The sequence below is a fragment of the Alnus glutinosa genome, chromosome 12, assembly GCF_958979055.1.
Source record: "Alnus glutinosa chromosome 12, dhAlnGlut1.1, whole genome shotgun sequence".
In the NCBI taxonomy this organism is placed as follows: domain Eukaryota; kingdom Viridiplantae; phylum Streptophyta; class Magnoliopsida; order Fagales; family Betulaceae; genus Alnus; species Alnus glutinosa.
In genome coordinates, this window is record NC_084897.1 from 14,128,487 (window position 1) to 14,154,358 (window position 25,872).

General features: G+C 37.3%; 1 protein-coding gene and 1 long non-coding RNA gene across 2 annotated transcripts; one reads left to right on the forward strand and one right to left on the reverse strand.

Moving 5' to 3' along the window:
* Positions 1 to 13,892: 13,892 nt before the first annotated feature.
* On the forward strand, positions 13,893 to 21,643 carry LOC133852728 (monothiol glutaredoxin-S7, chloroplastic). Its single transcript, XM_062289480.1, has 3 exons — positions 13,893 to 14,207; positions 15,631 to 15,900; positions 21,427 to 21,643. The coding sequence occupies exons 1-3, from the start codon at positions 14,000 to 14,002 to the stop codon at positions 21,480 to 21,482; spliced, it is 534 nt and encodes a 177-aa protein (XP_062145464.1). The 5' UTR covers positions 13,893 to 13,999; the 3' UTR covers positions 21,483 to 21,643.
* Positions 21,644 to 23,373: 1,730 nt separating this feature from the next.
* On the reverse strand, positions 23,374 to 23,798 carry LOC133851226 (uncharacterized). The gene is made up of 2 exons (XR_009895770.1): positions 23,752 to 23,798; positions 23,374 to 23,566 (listed from the first exon to the last, which is right to left on the reverse strand). It is a non-coding gene; the product is annotated as an uncharacterized LOC133851226 (long non-coding RNA).
* Positions 23,799 to 25,872: the final 2,074 nt, after the last annotated feature.

Genomic DNA, 25,872 nt, shown 5'->3' on the forward strand with positions numbered 1-25,872 from the left:
GCGAAGCCTGGACTATTTCTAAGGGTTAGAAACAAAACTAACTTCTTGTGGATGGGCTGACAAGAAAAATATATAATGGCATGAGCTGATATTATCAATGGAAAACCGTTGGCAGCTTCTGAGCATTATTGTTTGATACAAAAACAATAATAGAATAGGCATAGCAAACTAAGAAACTATTTTTCTTGTATATTGCAAGGTTGTATTTGGATTTTGTAAGTTATTCTGAACTTACATGCAAAAAGATCCTAATAAATATTGCCAAACAAGAGATATTATCCCATAAACCCGGTGTTGTCCTCGGATTGTTGATTAGCCAAATCCAAGAGACACGAGAATTTGCCTAGTATCACACTACTAACGTCTAATAGTACATATTTCGAACATAAATTAACTAAATCCTGATTGACCATCTTAGAAATATTAGATTTAATTCATTAGACTTTCTTAGGAACATTGCATTTGATAATTGCTCAATCAGTATCCTTCCTTTCTCCAAGCAAGAGTGCATCTATGTTGTAGATTTTTTTATATTGTCAAAACAATAATTGAAACAGGTCTAGCTAAGGGGCTAGCCTATACAAATAATCTGTTGCCAACTGCACCTATTGGTCTCCTTGGATTGCTCTTATTGTTTCAGGTAACAATAACTAGAGGTAGATGGTGTAAGAGGTTTTTCGCAATTACAAGCATTGAGGGGACAGACTTGCCTATTTTTATTTCTTCTATCCTGATTGAACTTAAATGATTTTAAAGATTCCTCGAGAATGGGTCTAACACAAGAATGATGACAAAACATGAATGAAAAGCAATCTTTCATTTCAAGATTTAGATAGACTTCTCCATTTTTCATTGTGTGTTGCAACTTCATGCAATTTTTTTTTCTCTGAAACCAGCTAACTTATTTGTTTCCATGGTCCAGACTACAAGAGTGAGGTTTGTCTTTGATGACGTGGCTCTAGTTTGTTCTCTAACCTTCCCAAAAAGCATACTAATAATTTCAAACAACGAAACAGCTTAAATATTTATATAAATCAGCATGTATGTAGTCATTTCTGTGAATATATTTGTTTGCACTAGTGCATTAGGTTGAAGGTTGGCATGATCTTGGAAACTTGTTTTGAAGGTTGACATCAATACAATAAATATAACACCCCAAATTTATTTTTTTTTTCAATATTTTTTTTTGGGCTTAAAAAGAATAATATATATATATATATATATATATATATATATATATATATATATATATATATATATATATATACACATATACATATATATATGTTTTAAAAAAAAAAAAAAAAAAAATCATCAGTCCTCTTGAACGGCGTCGTTTAATTAAAGAGGTATTTTTTTTTCTCTTGCACGACGTCTTCCACCTTTCCCATCTTTAAAACAGAAACCATGGACACCTTGCAAAGCCTTCAGCCACTTCTTGCCATGTTTCAGTCCAATGAAACCCACGTTGAGCCCATGCATCAACCCGTTAGCCACGATAGCTCCACTCTTCTTCTATTTAACCACTCTCCTCGCCATGCATCAAGGCATTGGCAGTAGTTCAGTCCTTAGCTATTTTCAGAACACTTAACCCAGCAGGTATTCTTTTCCTCTTTGTTTCTTTCGTAAGCCTCTGGTGATTTAATTATGGTAGTTCTGTGAACTCTCTGCTTTTAAATCAAATGATCTGTGTTGAGTTGAAGCTTTAATTTCTGATAATGGGTTGCGATTATTTGACTCTTGAAGTGTTATGTTGCTGGAAGTTTTTTTTTTTTTTTTTTTTTTTTTTTTTTTTTTTTTTTTTTTTTTTTTTCTTCTTCCTTTCTTTGGTTGGACGCCCCCTTAGCATTTCTTTTCCTTCCCCTGTTTCTTTCTTCTCTCTTCTTTTCTTTTCTTGTTTCTGAGACAAAGTTGGGTTGAGGGGGGGAGAGACCGGCCGAGTGAGGGAGGTGGGGAAGAGAAAAGACCCAGCCGGTGGGCTAGCCACCGGACTGGGCGGACGGTACCGCAGGGCCGGCCGATCGCGGCCCCGCGCCGGCGACGCCACCGGAGGGCTTTTCCGGCAATTTCTGGCTCCCTGTGTGTGTAAATTTCTGGGTTTTTCTTTAATTTTCAGAATATGGGTTGAATGGGTCTTGAGAAAATTTTGATCTTGTTTCTATTTGGGTTCCTTGATTTCTTTTCCTTTTGAGCCCAACTGAGAGGAAGAGATGAGGGAGAGATCGAAAGAGGGAGAAGAAAGAGAGAACCGGTGGGTGAGCCACCGTTTGGGGCGGACTGGAGCGGTGGGCCGGTAGGCCACGGCTCGGCGTCGGCAGGCTGCAGGGGAGTCTGATTTTCCGGTTTTTCAAGATGAGTTTTGTTGGATTCTTTTCAAATGTTCAGATTTCAATATTGTTTATGGAGAATGGGTTTCGGGTAATAGGAAACAAAAGTCTGGGTTGTTTTTCAGGCAGAGGAACCGAATGGGATTGAGGATTTTTGGAGTTTTATTTTGTGTAGAATTCAGTAGCCACAGAATGGGTTAAAGGACTGATTGGGTAAAATTCTTTTTGGTTCGGTCTGTGGTTTGAAGATCCCCTGTATCAGTTGGTGCTGGCTGTTTGGGATTAAAGGGTTGAATTTGATTGGGTTTTGGATGTTCTCTTTCAGTTGTAATTGGCTAATTAATTGATTTTTTTTGGATATGTTGAATGGTCCTATTTTCTGGTTGATTGTAGACTTATTTATTGGGGAGTGATTTGCCGAATTGGGCTTGTATGTGATATTGTTGGTAAGGAATCAAGTAGTTTTTTTTGGAGAATATTTCGGAGGATAAATTTTTTAGCAAAACTAATGAGTGCTGTAAAATCTTTTTTTTGGTTTGTTCAGTGTAGAAACAGAATGGGTGCTGGATATTTTCTTTTTATGATTATCTTTTGGCTTAGTTTAAATCAAAGAAGTCATTTTAAGTTGTTAAAATTTGAATTATTTCATATGGCAGTATCATATACTTGGAAAACTTGGAGTGAATCCACATCAGAATAGTGAATAACGTAATATGATTGAGAAGAAAAATATGACTTCAGGCCCAAACAGTGACAATTGTTTTAATTATTTGACATGGTATTTAGTCCAACTTCTATAGACTATATGACTGTTACATGGTGCACATGCATTCAGACTGGTCATCATTGGACCATTAGCCAACATTGTGCTATAAGTGATTTGTCATAATCAATATGGACTTTAAGGTTCTTTAGCCTTACTTGTATCTTTCAAATTTGCCATTGAACATGTGGAGAATATTGGTTTGATGCTTGCTGTAAAATACAGTAGTCTTTTAGCTAATCTAATTCAATATATTATGCACCAAATTTGATTATTTTATCCTCTAAAAATATATTCTTGTGATCCAATCTAGGAAGGAGGAACTAGTTACACTCAGAAAATCCAGGTAAGGAAACACAACCCTAAAAACCCCGGCAAGTTTTTTTTAATAAAATCTTTTCAAAAGAAAAATGTCGGGAATTTTCGAAAGACTTTCACTTTAACATTAATTGTTCTATTATCTCAAGTATGAAATAATGAATATGTTATTTGTAATCACATGAATGAATGGAGATGGTAATTATATGCTAGATATGCATCATGAGAATGAGGATGATGATATATGTGCTACATGCGCACTATATGAACACGATGTTGAAATTATGATTGAATACTTGTTTTATGTGCACCACACAAAGTTTTGTCACACGGTACCATAATGCTGTGATCCGGATCTTATAATGATTATAATGATAGGTAGCGGGGCAACCACACCAAAAGTGTGGGGCTATCGGCCGGGGGGTTCTCACCTAGGGAGCTTCTTAACCCGGCAGCTCTTCCCTGTGACGACAGGATGAGCCATGGGTCCTTCGAGATCGGTCCTATGGACGAGCCCAACGTGCACCGCTCATGGTAAAAATGCGGAATTGGTCCAGTGGTAGACAAAACTTACACATTATAAATGATGATTATGAATGCACATTTCTTAGTGTTACTGAATTTTTATTTATGTGAAAATTTTTAAATGTGTAAATTAATTTTATATTATGTCTTATGTTTTGTTGTGCTACTTACTGAGTTGTTGAACTCACCCCCTTACCCTTACAATTCTTTACAGATGGCGCTTCACATCATCATCCTCATAGCGGGCGTACCCATAGGGGTCGCTACCTATGATGATCCACAGTTCTGGCCCATTGATGCCGATCAGTGGGTTTATGTTTGTTTTGATAGCCCGTGATCATAACGTATAGTCAGAGATTTATTTTTTTGTTTATGTATAGTTAATGACACTGCTAGTCCGGACCAGCATGGAGATAGTAGTAGTTTCCCTCCAAGAAATAGTACGAAGACCGGATTATTTTTTTGTATATGAACAGTGTTTTATTTTGTGATCCCTGACTATTTGTATTAGCTGAAATATTACTAAGACTTATAACATATGTGAAATTATGGGTATTAATCTACATCTTGTGTTTATTATGTTATTCTCTTTATATATAAAAAGAATTATATTTGTGGATTGATTTTATTTTTCTCAAGTTCACGTATCCCCTTACATCCCAAAACGGGGGCGTGACAGCAATTTGTAACGACCCACCCCCAATGACACAATATTGTCCGATTTTGGCTCCCCATACCAGACTTCCCAGGAGGTCACCCATCCTGGGATTACTCTCGCAGAAGCACGTTTAACTGCGGAGTTCTGATAGGTTCATGACCATCACGGCTTTAAAACGCGTTGTGTCATAAAGGGTGCATTTATACATATAAGCACATCCTCATTCCCAAGCGATGTGGGACGTCACAATAAACATCAACAAAACTAACCTACTGCAGAAGCACACTATCAAGAAAGGATTGCTCTAAGATTAAATGAAAACATGACCAAAAGAAAATACCTCTTCATAGAATAGCTCATACCAACTCCAACCAACAATATAATCCAAAACCCACTTCGATCATACCCAATAGTAAACAAATGCACAATAAAACGACTCAAAATTATTGGAAATAATTGCAAAATATTAGGAAATCAAAAATTAAAAGCTCGGCAACTACACAGTGATAGAGGAGAGCCTCAGCATTTCATGGCGAGAGAGGAGAGTTTCTCTTCCATTCTCTGTATCAAAATTTATAGATTGACAATTTTCAATATCTACAAAAACAGAGCAAATTAGATGCACATGATGCAAAAACGTAAACCTCCAAAAATTCACAAACAGGAAGCAAACGAAAGCAAACGTAGCGAAATGTTTGGTACTTCTAACACACAAAAAAAAAAAAAAAACCTACAAATCGATCTCCAATCCAAGAACGCTCAAACATAATATGCTTTAGAAATCACCCAAAGAGAAGAGGATAAAGGAAAAAAATACCTTCTTTGATCTTGTGATGGGAGCCGTTTTGACAGATGAAAAACAACAGGGTTTTGCTCTTCGGTAATCAAAGCTTATTCTCAAACACGTCTATTTATAACCCAAAACCCACAAATGAAATTGCTGAAGATCAAAGGTTGGTAGGGTTAGTTGGGATAGAAGGAAAGCAAAAATTGATGATGATGCGATGGGCAAAGCTAGGAAAAGGAAAATCACTCACCAATTTTCTGATGTCGTAGCCCTGGAATCGTGATGGGTTGAGTTATGGTGTAAATGCTGGAATTTAAGACGGTTGGTTGAATTAGTAAAGGCTGGTGAAGGGTGACGTGAAGAGGAAGATGGAGGAGTAAAGGCTGGTGCACTGTGGTTTGGTTGAAGATGGAGTCTCGGTCGGTTGAAGGAAGGGGTAAACGTAGCGTGAAGGAAGAAGATGAAAAAGAAAAAAGAAAAAAAGAGTCTCAGGTGGTTCGAACGGTGGCCAAGGTAGTGTGCACTTAAAATGAAAAAAAAAAATTCAGACTGTGTTCCGCGCGTGTTTTGAGCTTAAAATGGAAATAGTTTTAGGAAACATGTCTAAGTTGTTTCCTTAAAACCGGTTACTTCCTTGTTTTTGTTTTAAAAACAACTCACCAAAAGGTAGCAACTGAGTTTAAACACGGTTTTCTGTTTTGAAAACAGAAAACTGTTTCCAAAACATCCAAACAAACATGCTCCAACTGTTGTTAACGTTTTCCTTCTCTTTTCTTTTTTTTTTTTTTTTTTTTTTTTTTCATTCTAGAAAGGTGGGCAATGTCGTTTTTCCCCTTGGTTTGATAAAGAGACATGTCCCCGCGGAAAGGAATCATTGCCTCCCTTGTGTAATGAATTGAAGTGTTTGAAGGAAGAGGTGATACAACTTAGAACACAGAAGAGGCAGCTTACTCATATGTTAGTGTCTTTGTCAGTTGTAATTATTGCTTTGGTGGGAATATGGTTGATAGGGCATAAGGCCATGCATTGACAAGGTCAGTTGTAGTGTATGTTTGTATTAAATGTTTGTAATTCTCAGCAAGACTATTCTAGTGTGTTTGTAATGGAATGAAAGAAGTTTTGGATGTCTTATGGAATTTAGCACTCCCATTTTGTGAATTTAGCAATAGAATGAATGACTTTTTCGTGCATGTTACCCTGGCATTTGGTTAAGTAATTTTTATATGGTTGATCGTTGGTACAATGGAATGAATGTACTTTTCGTGATAAGATGCCAACATAAGCACATTACATGCACAAACAAAGAACCTGATTAAAGATATCCTCCTAAACCAATGCACTAAATATTTCCTCAAAGCCAACATCTATTGAACCTACTAGTTGATGTAATTCTAGTGCACTAACTTAATACATTTGTGCACTACATTGCATGAACACCACAAGAAAAATACTAAATATGTACTATAATTCCAATTCATTCACAAAATATTATTCATTCCACCAACATAATACATCTATTGTTCATCCAAAATAGTAATATTCACCTTAATAGAACATGTACTTCCATAGTAGTAACAATAATGAAATATATCTATTGTTAATCAAACCACAAACCATTTCCATGAGTGTTTAGATCATTACAACAAATATATATATATTCCACCAACATTGCATGAATACTAAAGATCAATCCAAAGCATAAAAACAACAATATTCTCATTGAGTAGCCATTGTCTTGACCTTGCCTCTTTGTACACAGGTATGCACAGGTTGGGATGACACAGCTTCAACTTGGGATACCTGCAACATAGCAATAAGTAAGAACTTTGTTAACATTAAATTTGGTAATAGAAGAATAGAACTATATTACACTTACAATTTGAAGAAGTTCCGGCAGTCTTCCTTTTCTTTGGGTTCCATCTCTTTTGATTAGGGTTTAAGAGTAAATGGCCACAGTTTCCATATGTGACCACATACCCATTACAACTTATCTTGTATGGGTTAGTGGGCTTATCGGGCGCCCTTCTCTTAGCTTTTCTTTGACGTCCAAACTAAACTCTTGTAATTGGAGGCAAAATTTCATCACAACCATCAACATCTGGCCACTATTTAAGCCTTGGCATAGCACATACGTGTGGTTTGTATGCTTGCATGTACTTGTCCATCATGTAATAACCATCTAAATGTTGGTCAGGCCTTCGTTTGTGCATGTAAATGGCAGTACAAGCATGTGCATAAGGGATACCATTGATCTGTCATCTCCCACATGTGCATATACTTTCAACCAAATTAACTATTCGACGTGTGTCGTACACGTGGTCAACCTTGAACTCCAACTCATTTTTCCATCTTCATACACAGTTTCTTGCTTCATCTTTGGATCTTTCCAAGTTCTTCTAAATTTTGGGACAAATTTTGTGAGTAGCGGCTCGAATTCCGTCTTTTTTCTACTAAAATCTTGTCATCAATTGCCACCGAATTATTTCCAGCATAGTCAGGAGTGACTTGTCCCTAGATTCTTTGATCCAAGCATTGAATGTCTCCGCAAGATTATTCAAAAGCATATCACTTTTGGATTGTGTAGAAACGCCATGTCTAGACCAGGACGCAGGGTTGACATTATTAAGATACTGATAGGCACTAGCATCCATACCTTGTATGACTTTCATGTGATGCTGAAAAACCCTTGCATTTGTTGCTCTTATAGCTCCCCACAACTTATCTTTAAATGCTATTCCCTTGTATCCTTTTTACTTGAAGTTTGCATGTAGGTGACGCACACAAAATCAATGCTTAGCATGTGGCAACAAATTATTTACTGTGTCGCCACGCCCTTGCATATATGCAAAAAATTCTATCTATAAAGTTCAGAAAACCACAAAAAAAAGAGTAAACATGTAAACATAACTTTCTCATTACTTTCTGGCGATCAGACATAAGAGTCCAACTGTGACCTTTGGAACTTCCCACATAAATATCATCAATAAGAATACGTATAAACCACTCCCAAGATGTCCTAATCTCAGCCTTTTGAATCGCATACGCCATGGGGAACATGTCATCATTCCCTCCTTCCCAATGGCATATAACAACTGACCCTCATTTTCCCCTTTAAGGTGGCAAGCATCCAAACTTATGATTGGTCTACAGCCATACTTGAATCCCTTCTTGCATGCATCCAATCATATATACATCCTTTGAAGTAGAGTCCGTCCATTTGCACGTATGCACTATTGTTGGGATTTGACCTCACAACACTTCATTGCATGTCGGTATTGCTCTGAATGACTACCAAATAGGGGTGTACAAACGGTTATAACCGGCGGTTATTGGCTAAAACTGTTAACCGTTAACCGCCTAGGCGGTTATTGCATTTTACCAACCGCAACCGCTAACCACCTAGGCAAAGGTGGTTATTTTTATAACCGCCGGTTGGCGGTTATTGTCATAATAACCGGCGGTTTTAAAACCGCATTTTCATTTGGGTTTTGGGCATTTTTTGTGCAGATTTTATTTATGGAGGCTTCTAGCCTTCTTTCACATTCCAGGAAAATTAAACTGAATTGTTAACAAATAATTCTAAGTCCGTACACAAACTATTAAAAAAAATACAAATCCAAATCATTACTATTCCAAATAACCAAATCCAAAACCAAAAAATCACAAATGCAAATACAAATCAAAATAACCAAATACTCCAAAACCAAACAAATCCAAATAACCAAATACTCCAAAACATTACAAATCCAAATAACCAAATACTTCCAAATCCAAAATCAAAACATTACAAATCAAAATTCAAATATCTAAATAACCAAATACAAATCCAAAACCAAACCATTACATCCTTCTAGATAAGGTCCAAGGATGCTTCGGTCCTTGATTGAGCATCACCTACAAAAGAAGAAGATTTAGTTAATTGAAAAGTAAGTTTCAAAAATAATAATTGTATAAATGAAAAGTTTCAACAAATTTACAAACATTTACCTTCTTTATCAAAGCTTTCCACAAATTCCTCCTAGATAAGGTCCAAAGATGCTATTATCATTTAGCACACCACCGATCCTAGCCATTCCAGAAACAAAACACCCCATTAGCATACCACCAATCCTAGCCAGGCATTATTACACAAAAGATAGATTAGTAATCTTAAGTCCAACATTAAATCTAGACGACCATACCCAAAATTCAAATTAAAAATCCTAAAAGCATTGCTTCCAAATTAAACATGTTAGCCACATTCAGAGAAATAGAGACCCCCATGTGAAGAAAAGTATGAAAAACTTCAAATAACGGTGATTTCATTGGCTTACAATAGTACCATAATCGACAAAGTAAGGAAAAACAGGAGAAAAAAAAAAAAAAAGGCAAACAAAAACACAAGCACGAACCTGTATGAAATCTATATTGGCTATCCAGCAATACCGCGAGAATTCACGAACCTACAAAGAAATCGTAGCCTTTTAGACGTTAGAAGGAAGATGAACCGATGAATATTGTTTTAGTGTTTGTTCAGAAATGCAATAAGATATAAAATGAAACCCTAAATGAAAAATCAAAACCCTAAAACAAACAAAAATCACACATAGTGAAAGAATGGAGAAGCTTACAGTGTAGCGGCGGCGGAGACGAGATACGGAGATGGCCAGAGAAGTCCAAACGGCGCTGGTCGTCTGGTTGACTGGAGAGTGGACCACTGGAGGGGAGACGGGCGGCGGTTTTGTAAATGAAATTATGAAAGAATGAAAGTGTGAAACCCTAAACCTAAAGATGCAGTTGTATATATTTTCAAAAACGGCGTCGTTTTGGGCATTGCTGAATGCCCAAAACAACGCCCCTCTCCCCAGTTTTTTAATATATATATATAAAAGCGGTTAGCGGTTATAACTGCTTTTCTCTAAACCCTATAACCGCTAACCGCCTCCGCCTAGGCGGTTAGCGGTTATTTATAACCGTTTTCGAGAGCGGTTAGGCGGTTAGGTGGCAAGCGGTCATAAAGCGGTTATAATTGTTCCGTTTGTACACTTCTACTACCAAAGATTGCCTTCAGTGCCATCTTTTTTGCTCTCTAGCATCAGCCTAGGGGAACATCAATGTTGTGATCCTCTTCACCCTTTGTTGCAATGTATATGATGTCCATGTGGGAACATCCTTGAAGCTTTGCATATACTCGATGGCAATATACTCCACATCAGCCCTTGTGTTCTAATATTGATTCTCACATTGATGATCTGGTTTGAATGTTTTTATTTGTATTGATTCTTTCTTTGCATAAAAGATGCTTGAATCCTCCAATCACAATCTTGCTTATTACAAACTGCACTGGCCCTCACCCTATCATTGTGTTTGTATTTGAAATCAAACTCATGTTGCACAACATACCATTTTAGTGTCATTTTAAAGACATGAGTATCAACAAACATCAAACCCTTCTCCAAATCGAATTGTATTCTCATGTCATGATTCTCATTGAACTCGCGATACCTCCTCCTTCTTCGATTTGTCCCATCATCATCAGACCCATCCAAACTTACCAACTCTTCACTGTCGGCATACTCTTCACCCTTTTTATGTGCAATGTTTGCATGATGCTCAACACTTACAAACTTTCCCCACCAAATTATCCATATAGTCCTTTTAAGTGGGACATCAGTTGTGAACAAATCTTCATCATCATCTTCAATTATATTGAAGTCATTCAACTATAATTCTCCTTCATCTACTACTTCTGGCATACCACTACCTTGACCACCACCTCTTCTAGCGACACTCGGCCACTCCTAACACCCCTACTACTAGACCCTGCACGCCTTCTAGAAGTGGTAGTGGTAATTCTTTTTCTACCATTTACACCTTTTTCAAGTGGCACTTCACTAGCAACCCCCATTTTCCTTCTTCTAACAGTGGCAGTACCATTGGCACTGGACTTTACATAAGCCATTTCTTTCCTCATACCCTTGTGTTTTGTTTCTTTTTCCCTTGCAACAGCCTTCTTTTGTGAACTATGTGTTGCATCAGCCGCATCCCCTTTAACATCCTCAGCAATTTCTGTCTCATCCTTATGTCCAATATTCCCCTTAGCATTTTATGCATCATCCCCATGTCCAACATTTCTCTCATCATTTTCTGCATCATTCCTATGTCCATTGTTATCATCACCCTCTGGCAAATCAAGATGTGGACCAGGGGGTGGCAACAAGAGTACTTCCCCAACCATTTCTGGCTCATCAAACCTGTGTTTGACATAGATGTGACACGATTACATTGGTAAACTTTTACAATGTTTAGAAAATGCACTACCTATTCATCATTTGTCAATGACTTCCCTAACTCGTCCATATCATTGTCATCCAGCTTATACCAGTATCTTAAGTCATTCATATACCCAAGATCCCTAACAAGGTCTTCAACTTCCCATACCGACAAGAAATCAACATCATATGATCTGACTTCCTCCTTACGCAAGATACACAAAATGATTGTTTTACATTATTCCACCATGGTGAATAATTACATCGATCAACATATCTGAAAGAGCATTATATATCTTTTTAGTCAAATAATTTTCTGTTGTTGGAATTCTAATAGAAGACAAAATATTCACGTGACAAATAGCTAAGGTTTACATGAAAAGTTTGCATGCAATGTTTACTATATGTTGCATACGTTCAAAAGTTTGTCAAATGTTTACTAACATGCAGCAACATAAAGTGGTAAAATGCACATGAATGCGCAAAACTGAAGGACCACAATCTCATTGGTATGTCCAAAAGTTGAAAACAGAACCTGACCCACATATTAACTATACATTAAGTGGTAATATACACACGAATACGTAAAACTAAAGGACCACAATCCCATTGGTATGTCCAAAAGTTGAAAACAAAACATGACCATATGTTAACTGCTTACTTTATTCTCATAAAGTTTACTCAACTACTCGTAAAGACAAACACATAATCATAATTTGTTGTTTCCACTATCCGTTTTCCAAGCTATCTTAACATTCACATCTGACACACATGTCCTAAACTTTGCTACCAGATAGATATCCACATATACACATCCACATCGTATCAAACAACTTGCAATAATAAATTTCAAACTCAAAATTATATAAAATTGTTGAACATCAGTGATAACAACATCATTTCATAATTTTGAGACAAAATAACTCAAAACCTTAAATTGGGAAAACAATAACATAAAAATTGTGAATGAATGAGATATTACCTTCAACACAACGCCAGGGACAACTGAGACAATGGGATTTTTGGTACTCACAACAGGAATAGAACGGTTACGACGAGATTTTCCACAACAACATCAGGGATGACGGAGACGATGATGAGATAAGGTATTATATTTTTTGGGTGAATGTTATGTATTTCCTCCACAAGATTTTGAGAAAAAAAATTTCCCATCTGAAATTTCACACTATTGGGGTCTGACGTGTAAAGCCAAAAGCTTGCAAATAAATTTGTATTCTAAAACGACGTCGTTTTACCTGATGTGTCAATGCTATGTGGATGAACGGTGACTCATCCTAATGGAAGTTAGGAAAATGGACTGAAAAATCACGGAATGACTGATTTCAAATTCGCGACAAGCTTAAGCAGCAAAATTTGATTTTTAAACAATAAGGGACTGATTTCAAATCTCACGTTGACTCGTGAATTTATTAGACATTTACTCCATTTAAAAAGTAGGGATAATTGCACCGTTGGTCCCTGTGGTATGCCATAATTATTTTTTACTCCATATGGTTTAAAAAGTTCATAGGAGGTCCTCGTGGTATGCAATAATTACAAATCGATCCCTGGCGTCAAATTCTGTTAAATTTTTTAACAGATTCCGTCAAATTCCACGTCAGCGACACGTGTGGCCAATAAAATGGCGACACGTGTCCATCGTAATAAAAAAAATATAAATTTATTAAAAAATAAATAAAAATACTTATTTAAAAAAAAAAAAAAAAGAAAGAAAGCTGAAAGGGGTGGCCCAGCCACCCTTTTAGCTTTTTTTTTTTTTTTTTTTTGAATTTTTTTTATTTCTTTTTTAAAAAAATAAGTATTTTAATTTATTTTTTAATAAATTTATATTTTTTTATTAAGATGGACACGTGTCGCCAATAAGATGGCGACACGTGTCGCTGACGTGGAATTTGACGGAATATTTTAAAAAATTTAACAAAATTTGATTCCAATGATCGATTTGTAATTATTGCATATCACGAGGACCTCCTATAAACTTTTTAAACCATAAGGAGTAAAAAATTATTATGACATACCACATGGACCAACGGTGCAATTATCCCTAAAAAGTAAATTGACAACTCCACTTCTTTCATCTTCTTTTTTTTTTTTTTTTTTTTTTTCTTTTTTTTTTTTTTTTTTCCGCAAAATGGTAGAGAACGATTTGATAAATATCTATGCATGACTTCAGCAATTTTTTTTTTTTTTTTTTTCCCATTTGCTAGTGTCTCTATTATTTTCTTTTCTTTTCTTTTAGATGTTCCCTTTCTCAGCCAAACGGAGAGCACTATTCAAACCATCATTTTGTGGCTCTTCTCGCTCGCTCTGGTCTGGTCTTGAAAGAAGAGAGCAGTGGGCAGAGGAACGATGTCGTGTGTAAGGGCCTTTGAGTCAACAATATTACCATCAACCTTCTCTACCTCTGGAGTGCACAAAACAGCCACTACCCGTCCACTCCTCCACTACCCCACTCGGCTCCTCTACACCCCACCTCTCACTTTCACTACTTCTCTTGGCAATAACATCTTGTACGGACCCAGTTTCAGAAGAATCGCCTCCATTCGTTGTTTCTCAGGTAACCCTCTCTCTTTTTTTCTTTTTATAATTTTTTAATTATTGTAATCGTGAAACCTTTTGAATTTTCTTTAATGGGTGTCATCTGATTAAGGAAAAAAACTAATTTTAATGGGATATGGCTTGAGATGCAAGGGACAGTATGGGCTGGCAAAATTTTGGAGAAGAAGATTGATGGGTTTCATGGTCGTCTTAGGTGTCGAGTAGTGTTTGTGATTTTGGTGGGTTCAATTTTAACTTCTTTGAGTTGGGGTTGCAGTGACTTTTGACTCACGAGAAGAAGATTAATGGATATCATGCCTAGTATTGAATATTCATTAATGTTTCAAATGGAACTTTCTTACCATGTTTCCTTTATTTCAAAATGAAATTTAATGCTTGCTGGTGAATTCAATTTGGATTTCAGGAAGCAGCATCTGAGTTGCATTTAAGCCCCAAAACAATTAAACCCCCTATAGACGATTGTAATCTTAGGACTTAATATCTAGTCTCTTTTTGTATACATCCTGTATACTTGGGCAATGCCCTCACATTCTTTTCATAAATGTAATGCTACTTATGGAAAAATAAATAAATAAATCCCCTGGAGCTGTGAGAATCTAGTGACAGTGTGTTTGGAATGACAATGAGTTCTGAAAATAATTCCATGAGCCCTGGCTAAAAGGGCACTTCCTCCCCATAGAAAAAAAGAAATGAAAAATTCTACTGTTGGTCCGATGGTTATCACAAAAAGGCACAAACAGGTCTTCGAAGTGGTCGTTGTCAGTGAAAGGATCGCCTACCCCGTGGGTTTGGTACTGTCTTGACTAGCTACCAATTATGGTATCCCCCTGCAAGCAATTCCCTTGCAGATAGAAGAGAAATCTCATAGCCAACCCAAAATAGTTTGTTTGTGTTTTTGCACACTTGACCTCAATAAAACAATGTTGGCATGTTCTTTGTTACTTTGAAGACAAAATCTTGACATGTTTTTTTATTGGTCTGATAGCGAAAGGGAGGAAAAATAGTGGTGAACAGCGGCCAAGATGATTAGTGTTTGGTAAGTGAATCGGATGTCTTTGAAGAAGGTAGGTGAATTGAATCCTCTGGAAGTGTGCAGTTGAATGTTAGGACAGATGGTGCAATCTGATGAGAGTTTATGGATAGCATGTGTAAGATTGTGGAGGGCGTGTGTAAGGGTTTAAGTGGCTGCTTGGATAAGTGAGTGTCGTATTTCAAGTGACCTGTCTGCTTTTACACGTAGGAGTCGAGTTAGTCACAATACCCTTTCTATCATCGATTTCATTCATACATTCTTACACAATTAGCAACAAAATTCATACAAAATCGAGGCATCCCGCATGTTTCCTTTGCCTTTTGCTTTGAAATATTAACATGCTGATAAGCCTCTATCTCTATATCTCTCTGTTTGTGTGTGTTTACAGCATTAACTCCTGAGCTGAAGACTACGTTGGATAAAGTTGTTACTTCGAGCAAAGTGGTTCTTTTTATGAAGGGAACTAAGGAGTTTCCACAATGTGGATTTTCAAACACCGTGGTGCAAATATTGAAGTCTCTCAATGCACCTTTTGAAACAATCAACATACTAGAAAATGAAATACTACGTCAAGGATTAAAGGAGTATTCCAGCTGGCCTACCTTTCCTCAACTTTACATTGAAGGAGAGTTTTTTGGTGGCTGTGACATTACTGTCGGTAAGTTTATCTAGTTGGAATATTTAATTTGTTCAAAATTAGTTATGCCATATCCAATTCTTCTTTTTATCTTTGGCACTGCAAGCATAATTTTGCTATAATAGTGCATAACCGTGAGACACAATTGTTGAAGATTTTACAAAAATAGATATCTAAATGGGTGTTGACCTAGTGAGCTTTTCATTTGAAGCTTCTATCAGTCAATAATTTGTTATTCGTTTGAGAATTATGGGACCTGAATCATATATTAATGTATTTTTACACTGTTCAAATTACTTAGATGAAGTCCAACCAGCATAATAAAAACAAAATTGTTATTGATACATCACATTGTGTAATTAGTGTTGCCTAGGAGTGGGAACTTTGGTAATGTTCTTTTTACTGTGGTGAATATATATATATTATACGATTCAGGTAAGCCCGGTAACTTTTTGTTTGGAAAATATCCTTGTCTATAGCCTGACTTGGGTAGACCATTTGAGGCACTTAGAGACCACCTTACTACAACTACGAACCCATTGCTTGTTCATAAAAAGGTCTAAAGTGTTATTTTAGAGTTGGAGAGGTGGAGTATTAGGGCCGCATAATTTCAAAGAATGGAGTGGCCACGGACCCTACCAAGATTCAAAGCATTGATCCTTCTGGGGAGGTGGTTGGGTGGGAGTAGGGCGATGAGGTATGGGATGGGGAGGATGGTGACTCCCTTTACCCTTTGAGTGTTTTACCTCCCAATTTGGCCTTGGATTGGGAGTTGGATAGTGTTGAGGATATGGATCCGTCCTTGGCAATTTTGGAAGCCATTGAAGAGGACAACCATCGGGGAGTTAAGGCAGCGCGTCCTAAGACCGAAGGTAGGAGAGAAGTTATGAATTTGGTAAGCTCCATCAACTATGGTGATTCTAGCGCGTTCTCCCGACTTAAGAAAGGCAATGCGCACATGGTGTAGGGTTGGGGTCTCCTGTAGGTTTTGGGTTTGAGGGATTGGGTTTTTGAAGGTTGGGTTTTTTTTCTTGTTGTAGGCTGCTTTGGTTGTTCCTGTGTATTTTGGGCGCCTTACGCTTTTTTAATAAAAACTTTATTACTTATCAAAAAAATTGGTGTACCCCTACAACCATAACTAGGCTTTGTGGATTCCTCGGTCTCACGGGCTACTATCGGAAATTTGTACAGGATATGGAAAAATCAGTGTGCCACTCACAGCCTTGCTGAAAAATGGAGCTTTTGAGTGGTCGTCTGCAGCTGAAGAGGCCTTCCAAGACCAAAAATTGGCCATGACCACTATACCCTTCCTTGCACTTCCTGACTTCACCCATCCATTCGTCATCAAAAGTGGTGCTTGTGGAATGGGCATTGGTGCGACACTAATGCAATCTTGGCGACCCTTTGCTTTCCCCAACAAATCCCTCTCTCCACACCACCTAGGCCTCTCCAAATACAAGAAGGAAATAACTGCCATCATTTTTGCGGTAACTAAATGGCAACCCTATTTGGTGGGCCGACACTTCGTAATTAAGACGGATTACCAAAGTCCGAAACACTTCCTCGAAGCCTGTGCTACCACCCCTGTACAGCAAAAATGGCTTACCCCACTCTTAGGCTACGATTATGTAATCACCTATAAGAGTGGGGTGGAGAATAAGGTCGTTGATGCCTTGTCACAACAGAATGAGAACCAACCAATTTTAGATGCCATCTCGTACTAGACGTTCACTTGGTTGGATGAGTTAAAGGAAGATCTGAAGAATGATCAATGGGTGTAGGAGCGGATCCAAAAGCTTGATAGCTCCCTCTTCTTGGCCAAACATTACTCCTGTGAAGATGGGGTCCTCCGTTATGAAGGGCAAATTGTGCTTGGGCCCGACTCACCTTGGAAGAGCCGCATCCAGGAGGAGTTCCATTCCAGCCCCACAGTCCAGCATTCAAGGTACCTCAAGATGGTACAACACATTAACAAGTTTTATTGGCCGGGTATGCGACCTGACATTCGCAAATATTACTGTGGAATGCGAGACCTATCAAAGGCACAAGTACAAAACGCTCACTCCAGTCGGCCTACTTCAGCTCCTACCATTTCCAGAGCAATTTTGGTTCGAATTGTCGATGGATTTTATCTTTGCGCTGCCCACATCTTTTGGGTATATGGTAATTATGGTCGTCGTGGACCGACTCTCCAAGGCCACCCACTTTGTAGCATTTAAACACCCCTACAATGCTACCATTGTGGCTCAAGCCATTGTCGAGATGGTGGTAAAGTTACATGGGATGCCCAAAATGGTCATTTCTAATCACGATCGAGTCCTCATTAGCAAATTTTGGCAGGAATTATTTTGCTTACATGGTACGAAGTTGCATCCGTGTTTCGGCTACCATCCTCAAACAAACGGCCAAACAAAAGTGGTTAATGCTGTCTAGAAACCTATTTGCGTTGCTTGGCTTCCTTGTGCTGAATATTGGTACAACACCATGTACCACACATCTACCAAAATGACGCCATTGGAGGCAGTATATGGACGTCCCCCACTGCCATTGTTCCACTATGAAACCTCCACCACAGCGGAACGAGTAGAAACTGCATTAGAGGCATTAGATCGCACCTTGAGATTCAAACACCATTTCATTGAGGCACCGCATGAAGCAGCATTCAGACCAGCACTGAACGAAACGGTCGTTTGAAGAAGGGGGTTTTGTTTTCCAATGCCTACAACCCTACCGTCAAAGTTCCCTGGCTACTCACTGTTCCATGAAACTCGCCCCATGCTTTTACAGGCCTTATCGTATCCTCCAGAAAATCGGTCAAGTCGCCTATTGCCTTGAGCTTCCTCCAAACTCAAAAACGGTGTTCCATGTCTCATGTCTTAAGAAGGTAGTGGGTTGAGGGGATATTTATATAAAGAATTTATACTCATTTGACGATGACAGAGTCCTACTAGTGCAGCCACTTATGTTCTTGAATCAACGAACCATCTAGAAAAAAGGGTGTGATTGTACCCAACTGTTGGTCCAATTGACCGGGCTGCCATTGAAGATGCCACGTGGGAACGTCCACCTTCTTTGCGAACGTTTTCCCCGTATTCCAACCTTGAAGACAACCTTCAATAATCAGCCAGCGAAGAAGGAAAGACATGACCTCGAATATCCGCCTTTTAGAAGGGATCTAATAGATTTTATCTGCACCACCTCTTCTCAACCTGAGAGAGTACAAAAGATTAAAGAACGAAGTGACTGGCTCCACCTCTCGATCATGCACTGGTATGCTAAAATGAAATATTTCATTAGAAAACTGCACACAATCCGCAACCGAAGCCTCCTTACATCGAACAATACTAAACAACTCCGGAAACGCTGCCTTCAAAAGCTGTTTCCCACACCACAAATCATACCAAAATCTGATATAAGACGCATCTCCCTCCTCTTATCTAACAAATCTAGAGAAACCTCCCCACTCCTCCTAATGTTTTTCCATACCCCAATCCCGAAAGACCCAACAACTTCTTTGGAATGTCACCCTCCCCACATGTTATATTTAACTTTCGCCATAACCATTTCCCAAAGAGAGCTTGGTTAAAAAGATTAGGTTTCGAACACCCCCACCCCCCCCCCCCCCCCCCCCAAAACCACCTATGGAAAGTGGAGTACCCAATATGTTAATATATTGTGGTTAATGTGGTTGAAGCAACTTTTGGACAAGCTAGGGCGATTCATAAACTTGAATCTTGAGAGGGGACAGATAATGAGTAGAGGGCTTTAGTGAAGAAAGGGACTGGAAAGAATAGAGGGAATGATAGGGAAGAAGAGAAAAAAAAGAGAAGAAGAAATTGATTGGGGTAAAATGCAAATTTATCCAGTATATGGTTGAGAAATTTGCCTAACAGGTAAGGATAAAATTTCCCTCCAAATCCCTCCAAACCACTAGGTGGCATATTCTAATTCAAGGCACATTTTCCTTGGCCATGTGACTTTCATGACTTTATAATGACTTAACTGCATTAGTATCCGTTTCAGCTTAAATTCTATTATTCTCTCTCTTAAAAGGAGTGAAAAGAAAGAGAGACCAAAAAGATAAAAAGGTAAACTTAATTGGAACCAAACCGTAATCTTGGTCATTGCAAGCAGAGTTTTTGTAGTTGGTATGTTGAAGCATCTGCGCCTTGCGAAATACCAATGGAAGCACAAACAAATCAGGTTGAGTTTTTATAATTTTTTTGCTGTCAATAGGCATTAATTTAGGTAGGGAAGATGGAGATAATTATGGTGATTAATGAGAGCAGGAGGAGGTTGTGAGCTTCCATATATGTGCATTGTGTAATTGTTGTGGTGGGCCAAAGAGCTGTGCTTGCCATCACCTTGTTGCTGTGCCATCAGTTGGACATACCTGGTCGTTTGGCTTCTGTTATTATGAACGTGGAGGTGGGTAACTGGGGTGGTTGAATTGGGGCTTTGATTTAAGGGTAGTGGGACTGTTACTCTATGACATGGTGTTGGTGGTGAGATGCCCACCAATCATCTGGTTAGTTACTCAAAGGAATGAATGAAAGCTTAATCTTCTCTTATAGACGAATCAGTTGAGTTTTGCTCTAATACCTGAGTTCTGCAATGTATAGACCTAGGTTCACATAATGACCATATGTGCTGGTGCGAGGAATTAAATGAAGGTTTTAGTTATTCTGGCATCAGAGAGAGCTTCATCTATAAGTGGCTGTGGTTTCCATTCGCTCGGGGTACCTAGCCTTGTCATCACTAGCTTGGGTCTGTTAGACCCCATAAATCTTTGTTTAGTTCCTACTCTGTTCTTTGTGCATTATTTTTCTTCCTTTCACTTTTCAAGCAGTTTATACTTGAGAATAGCTGTAGAAGCAGCCTAGTATATATAATATACATACACAGACGGATAATATGGGATTAAGAATTAAGATCTTCTAGAATTCTTAAGGTACTCTACCGTGTAGATTTCCTCAAATGCCAATTATTGTTTTCAAGTTATATGGTTAAGATTTTATCATGTGAGCATTTGTCACTTTTAAAATACGATAAATATAGTAAACATTGAGGTGATAAATGTTGAGTTGTAAAGTGAGAAATACTGCTATGATAAAATCTGATCTTTAAATTTGAAAACAATGGTTGGGATACGAGGAAATCTACTCGGTAGAATACTCTAGGACCCGATCATGGGATCAACTATGATGGGGGAAAAACCCCCATCTTCACTTATATTGGTTTGCCTGTAATTATCTAGGACATTTTTATAGATTAAGGATTCTTATACAAGGATATGAAGTGACAATATGAGTTGAATACTCCTTTTCCTTTGGGAATAGAGGTACTTTTTTACCCTATACATGTAATGCTATTCACTGTTCAAGTATGAACAAATATATAAATCATTTGGTCTAATAAATTGAAGCAAAATTTAGAACGTATCTACCCTTATTGTGTAATTTGATATTTTAAAGAAAGAGGTGCACATGCTTGTTGCTTTGTTTGCATTTCTGCAATTTTTTTAAAAATATATATCTTTTGCCGCAGAGGCATACAAAAGCGGTCAATTGCAGGAACAACTGGAGAAGGCAATGTGTTCTTGAAGCTTTTCAGGTGGTCGACAGTTTAAATAGCACTCTTGATTTGTTTGGTGAGGATTGAGGTGTATTGTATAATCATCATTTTCTCCACATTTGTTTGATTATGGCGAAAACCATGTACATTGTATTAATTTGAATACAAAATAAGAATCTCTGTTTATGAACCACAGCACTTCTGAATATGTGAAAATAAGCTGCTATCCTAAATTTTTGAGATTTATATAACCTTGTATTAGTTGCATGTTATTGATCTGTGAACCGATAGTATGGTGAGAAAGATGAAAACTAATGGACTCGTTTAGGTTTGAGAACATAATAATATATACAGTTGCTTGATTTCTGTATATGTGGGGAATGTTAACCTACATGGCAAGGTAAAGGTTCCCAAGTTTTTGGGCCAATTCAGTCCCTTCTGCCTTATTCAATAGCAGGGGATATGAATTAACGAAAAATGATTGTTGTACAACTCTTGACACTACAATTTCTAATAACTTCTTCTTTTTTCAAACTAATCATTAAATCTGTTTTTTTACATGTGGGTTCTACACATCTAATGGTTGATTTTAAAAAGAAGTTTAGAGTTATACAAAAGTTGTACGATAGTTATAAACGTATCATATCTCATGAGTTAAGAGATATAATCTTTTGCCACTCCAAGACAACTTTTGATCACCTTGCTCAATGTGGCAAGGTGGTCTTCTAGCTAACTTTAGAGTTTTTTTTTTCTAAAAATAAAATAAATAAATTAAAAGTTACTACGTGGGGCAAAGGTGGTCAAAAATTGTGTCTTGAAGTGGCAATGTATGATATCTCCATGAGTTAACTTTACAAAAGATTAAAATCTAACTAGGAGCTGGTTGTTTCTAGGGTCGGCTACCCTTGAAGTGGCAATGGAATGCATCTCCCGCAGCGGTGGCTATTTTAGCCACTCAAAATACACATTTTTATTATTTTTTTTAGCTATTAGCTTTTTAATACAAACTTCAATAAATTATTTATTCTACTCTATACTTTCTTTAAATATTATTTTTTAATAATTTTTTTAGAAAGAAATTAAACCTCCCCTCTCCTCTCTCTCCAACCCAGCCATCAAGTAGTAATTCTCTCCCAAATCGTCAAATGGAAAAGGACTAATTATTATTTTTTTTTTTTTTGAAAAAGAAAAGAAAAAAAAAATCTAGAGATAAATGCAAAATCAATCTATGTGGTTGGTTTAAATTATAAGTAGTATTTTTTTTTTTTTAAAAAAAAAAAAAAGGTCTTTTTCTACTAATTAATAAATATAATGGGTAATTTTGATTTTTTTAAATGGTCAAAATAGAAGCATTTTCGGAACACTTAGTCAACCTTGATTTTTCATCCAACATAACAGTCAAAATTGACGGATGTGGCTAAATAATAACAGATTGACAGTTTAAAGAACTAAATCATGACACTTGTCAGTTCGTGGTGTTTCATAAAAAATGGTTGTTAGTTGAGGAAGCTAAATAATATTTAACTCAAAGCAAAAAATGGGTGGAGCAGCCCAACAAAGTTCCTAATACAACCAATACAGTGTAATAAAAACCTAAGATCTACTAGGAATGAACCAAATGAATGGTCCAACCCTTTTTCGAGCTCGGCTCTTTTTTTTTTTTTTTTTTTTTTTGGCTCTAGCTCGACATGAGCCTCCATTTTGTGTTCGAACTCGGCTCGCCAGGGTGGGATCTCTGTGCGAGCTCGAGCATTTTGGCTGAGCTCGAACTCGAGTATTTGGCAGTTGGCTCAAGTAGAATTATTTAATTTAATGATCGAATTTAAAGATTAAAAAATAAACAAATTTAAAAAATTTTATTAATGACAATTTGACCAAATTTTATACAAATATTTAAAATTTATTCAAGTATCCAAAAAAAAAAAAAAAAGGATTACTTTAATTTTATTAATAATAATTTCTTCGAAAATAATTACAAATAAAATTTAAACAAATTTGCATCTTGAAGTAATGGAGTGGTTGTGTGTAAATGAACAAGGCACCCAGCTTTGTCTCCGGCACCCACTTCCCGTTGTCACGGCATCCCCTCGGGCAACCACCACCTAAGCTTCACCTGAATCCACCACAGTTACCTCCACTACGTACACTCAGCCATAGTTAGGATTGTTAAAATGTGGGAGGAAATGTGGGAAAGAGAGGCGTAGGGTTGGAGATAGTACGTGCATGAAATCTAATAAAGGAAGCTTAGAGAAGAAACAAATCAGAGCAGAGACGTTAATGACTAATGAATGGGTATACCTGTATGGTTGTACGCGAATGGAAGTGAAGAGTCAAGACATACATGCCACATGCGTGTCTGAGTGTGAATGACGGAATGAGTAAAACAAGAGATGTTAAAAATCTGTCCTCCCAAGCTAGCAAATTAGTGATCTTGGCCGTTGATTAAAATTTGGTATTCTATCATTTAATTTCGATCGTTGGATTAGTGAGCTCATATAATCCTTACTTCTATTCATGCCTTACAGTTGGAACCCATAATCAAAATTCAACGGCCACCATTTAATCAAGGTCATCCAACGACTGATATTACGCACAAGAAAAGAGGCTGTCAGACTCGACAGTTGGTTCGCATGCATACCTCGGTGCCTTAAAAATGAGTTTTAAAATTTATCCTCTACACCGTCTCTTGGTAAAATCAGAGCTACGCCAATCAATGAAGTGATCTGGACCATCTATTTTTTTTTTTCATTTTTAATGATTCAACTAAATCGTTGGATTAGTGCGCTGATGGACTCATGCGATACACAAGATAACTCTTACGTGGACTCATGCAAAATAGTTGTTCCCCACAATAAAAAATTCGAACGGTCCACTTTTTCTCTAGACACCATTCATTGTAATCCAGGGGTCATTAATTTTTCTTTTAAAAAAAAAAAAAACATTCGAACATTGAAGGCAGATTTTTTTGAGCTTCTTGGGCACTGAAACACTGTATTTTGAGCTGTTTTTCATGCAGACGAAATATTTTCAATTTTGGAGGTTTTAAAACATTTTTTTTAACTTAAAATAATGCAGCTTTTTATTATTATTTTTTATAATCTGTATTACAAAAATAATTATTATATATAAAATATTGTATTTTTATGTATATAAATTATATTGTATGTACGTTTTCTCTCTCTCTCTCTCTATATATATACTTAATAGTAATAATTCAAATGATCTTAGATTTTAAATCATGTGATCTAACTATTCCTAAGTATCTAATTATATAAAATTGTAACAATAGTCAATATAAATATCAATTAGCATATATTAAGTTAATAACATTAACAATGTTAGTTAAAAATTTAAAATGCATTAATATATCTAACTATTCATAAGTATCTAATAATATAAAATTATAACAATAGTCAAGAAAGAGAATCCTCTAAAAATGATTATGTTGATAAATTAACCTCACAATTTCAAGACTTAGAAGTCAATAACTTAGAAGTTAATAAAATGTTAAGCGGAAACCCAAGCAGTAGTGGTAAAAACATTAAGAATAATCAAGGATTCAAGGAAGATACAGAAATATATCTTCTACCACTAGAAATTATTATCTATATATAACATTAAATTATTATTCTATATATAACGTATTAACATATTACATATTTGTTAGGTTTTGATTGGCTTGTTCTAGTTGACAAAATCACTTGTATGTATAGATGCTTTTATCAGGGATTCCACTATTCAGAGTGATGTCAGAAGATTCTGCACTGCTTACAAGTTAGAAGATTTCGGTTCCCTGTCAGCCGTCCAGACGACGTGCCATACCGTCCGGACGCCCGACAGACCAAGCATCATCTGTCCGAACGGCGTGCATTCCCATTCGGACCTTCACTGTTTCGAGAAGCTACTGTTCCAGCTTGCATTCGTCCGGACGTTTTAGCAGCCCGTCCGGACGCCTCTCAGTGATCGATCAGCTTCAAATTCTTACCAAGTTCAATTTAAGGGAAGATTGCTTCAACCATCCGGACGACGTGGATTCCCGTCCGGACGCGCTCATACATAAGGCAATAATCGCAATTCAAATATCACCGCCCGGACGACAGTCAGCCTTGGTCCGGACGCGTGTTCATCAGTTAAGAAAATTGCCGATTCGACTTCAACCTTCCGGACGACTGCTTATCATGGTCCGGACGCGCGCATAGTAGATATGGAAATTGCGTGTTGAAGATTAGCTGTCCGGACGCTCATCCCCCATGGTCCGAACGTGCGACCGTCCGGACGACAGTGTCTCACTGTCCGGACGCAACTCTTAAACAAGAAAGATTTCTCAGCGAAATTTTCAAAAAAATCTGTCGCACAGTTGTTCGTTCGGACGGCCCATGTCCATCGTCTGGACGGTACCCGCATATATCACTGCAGTCG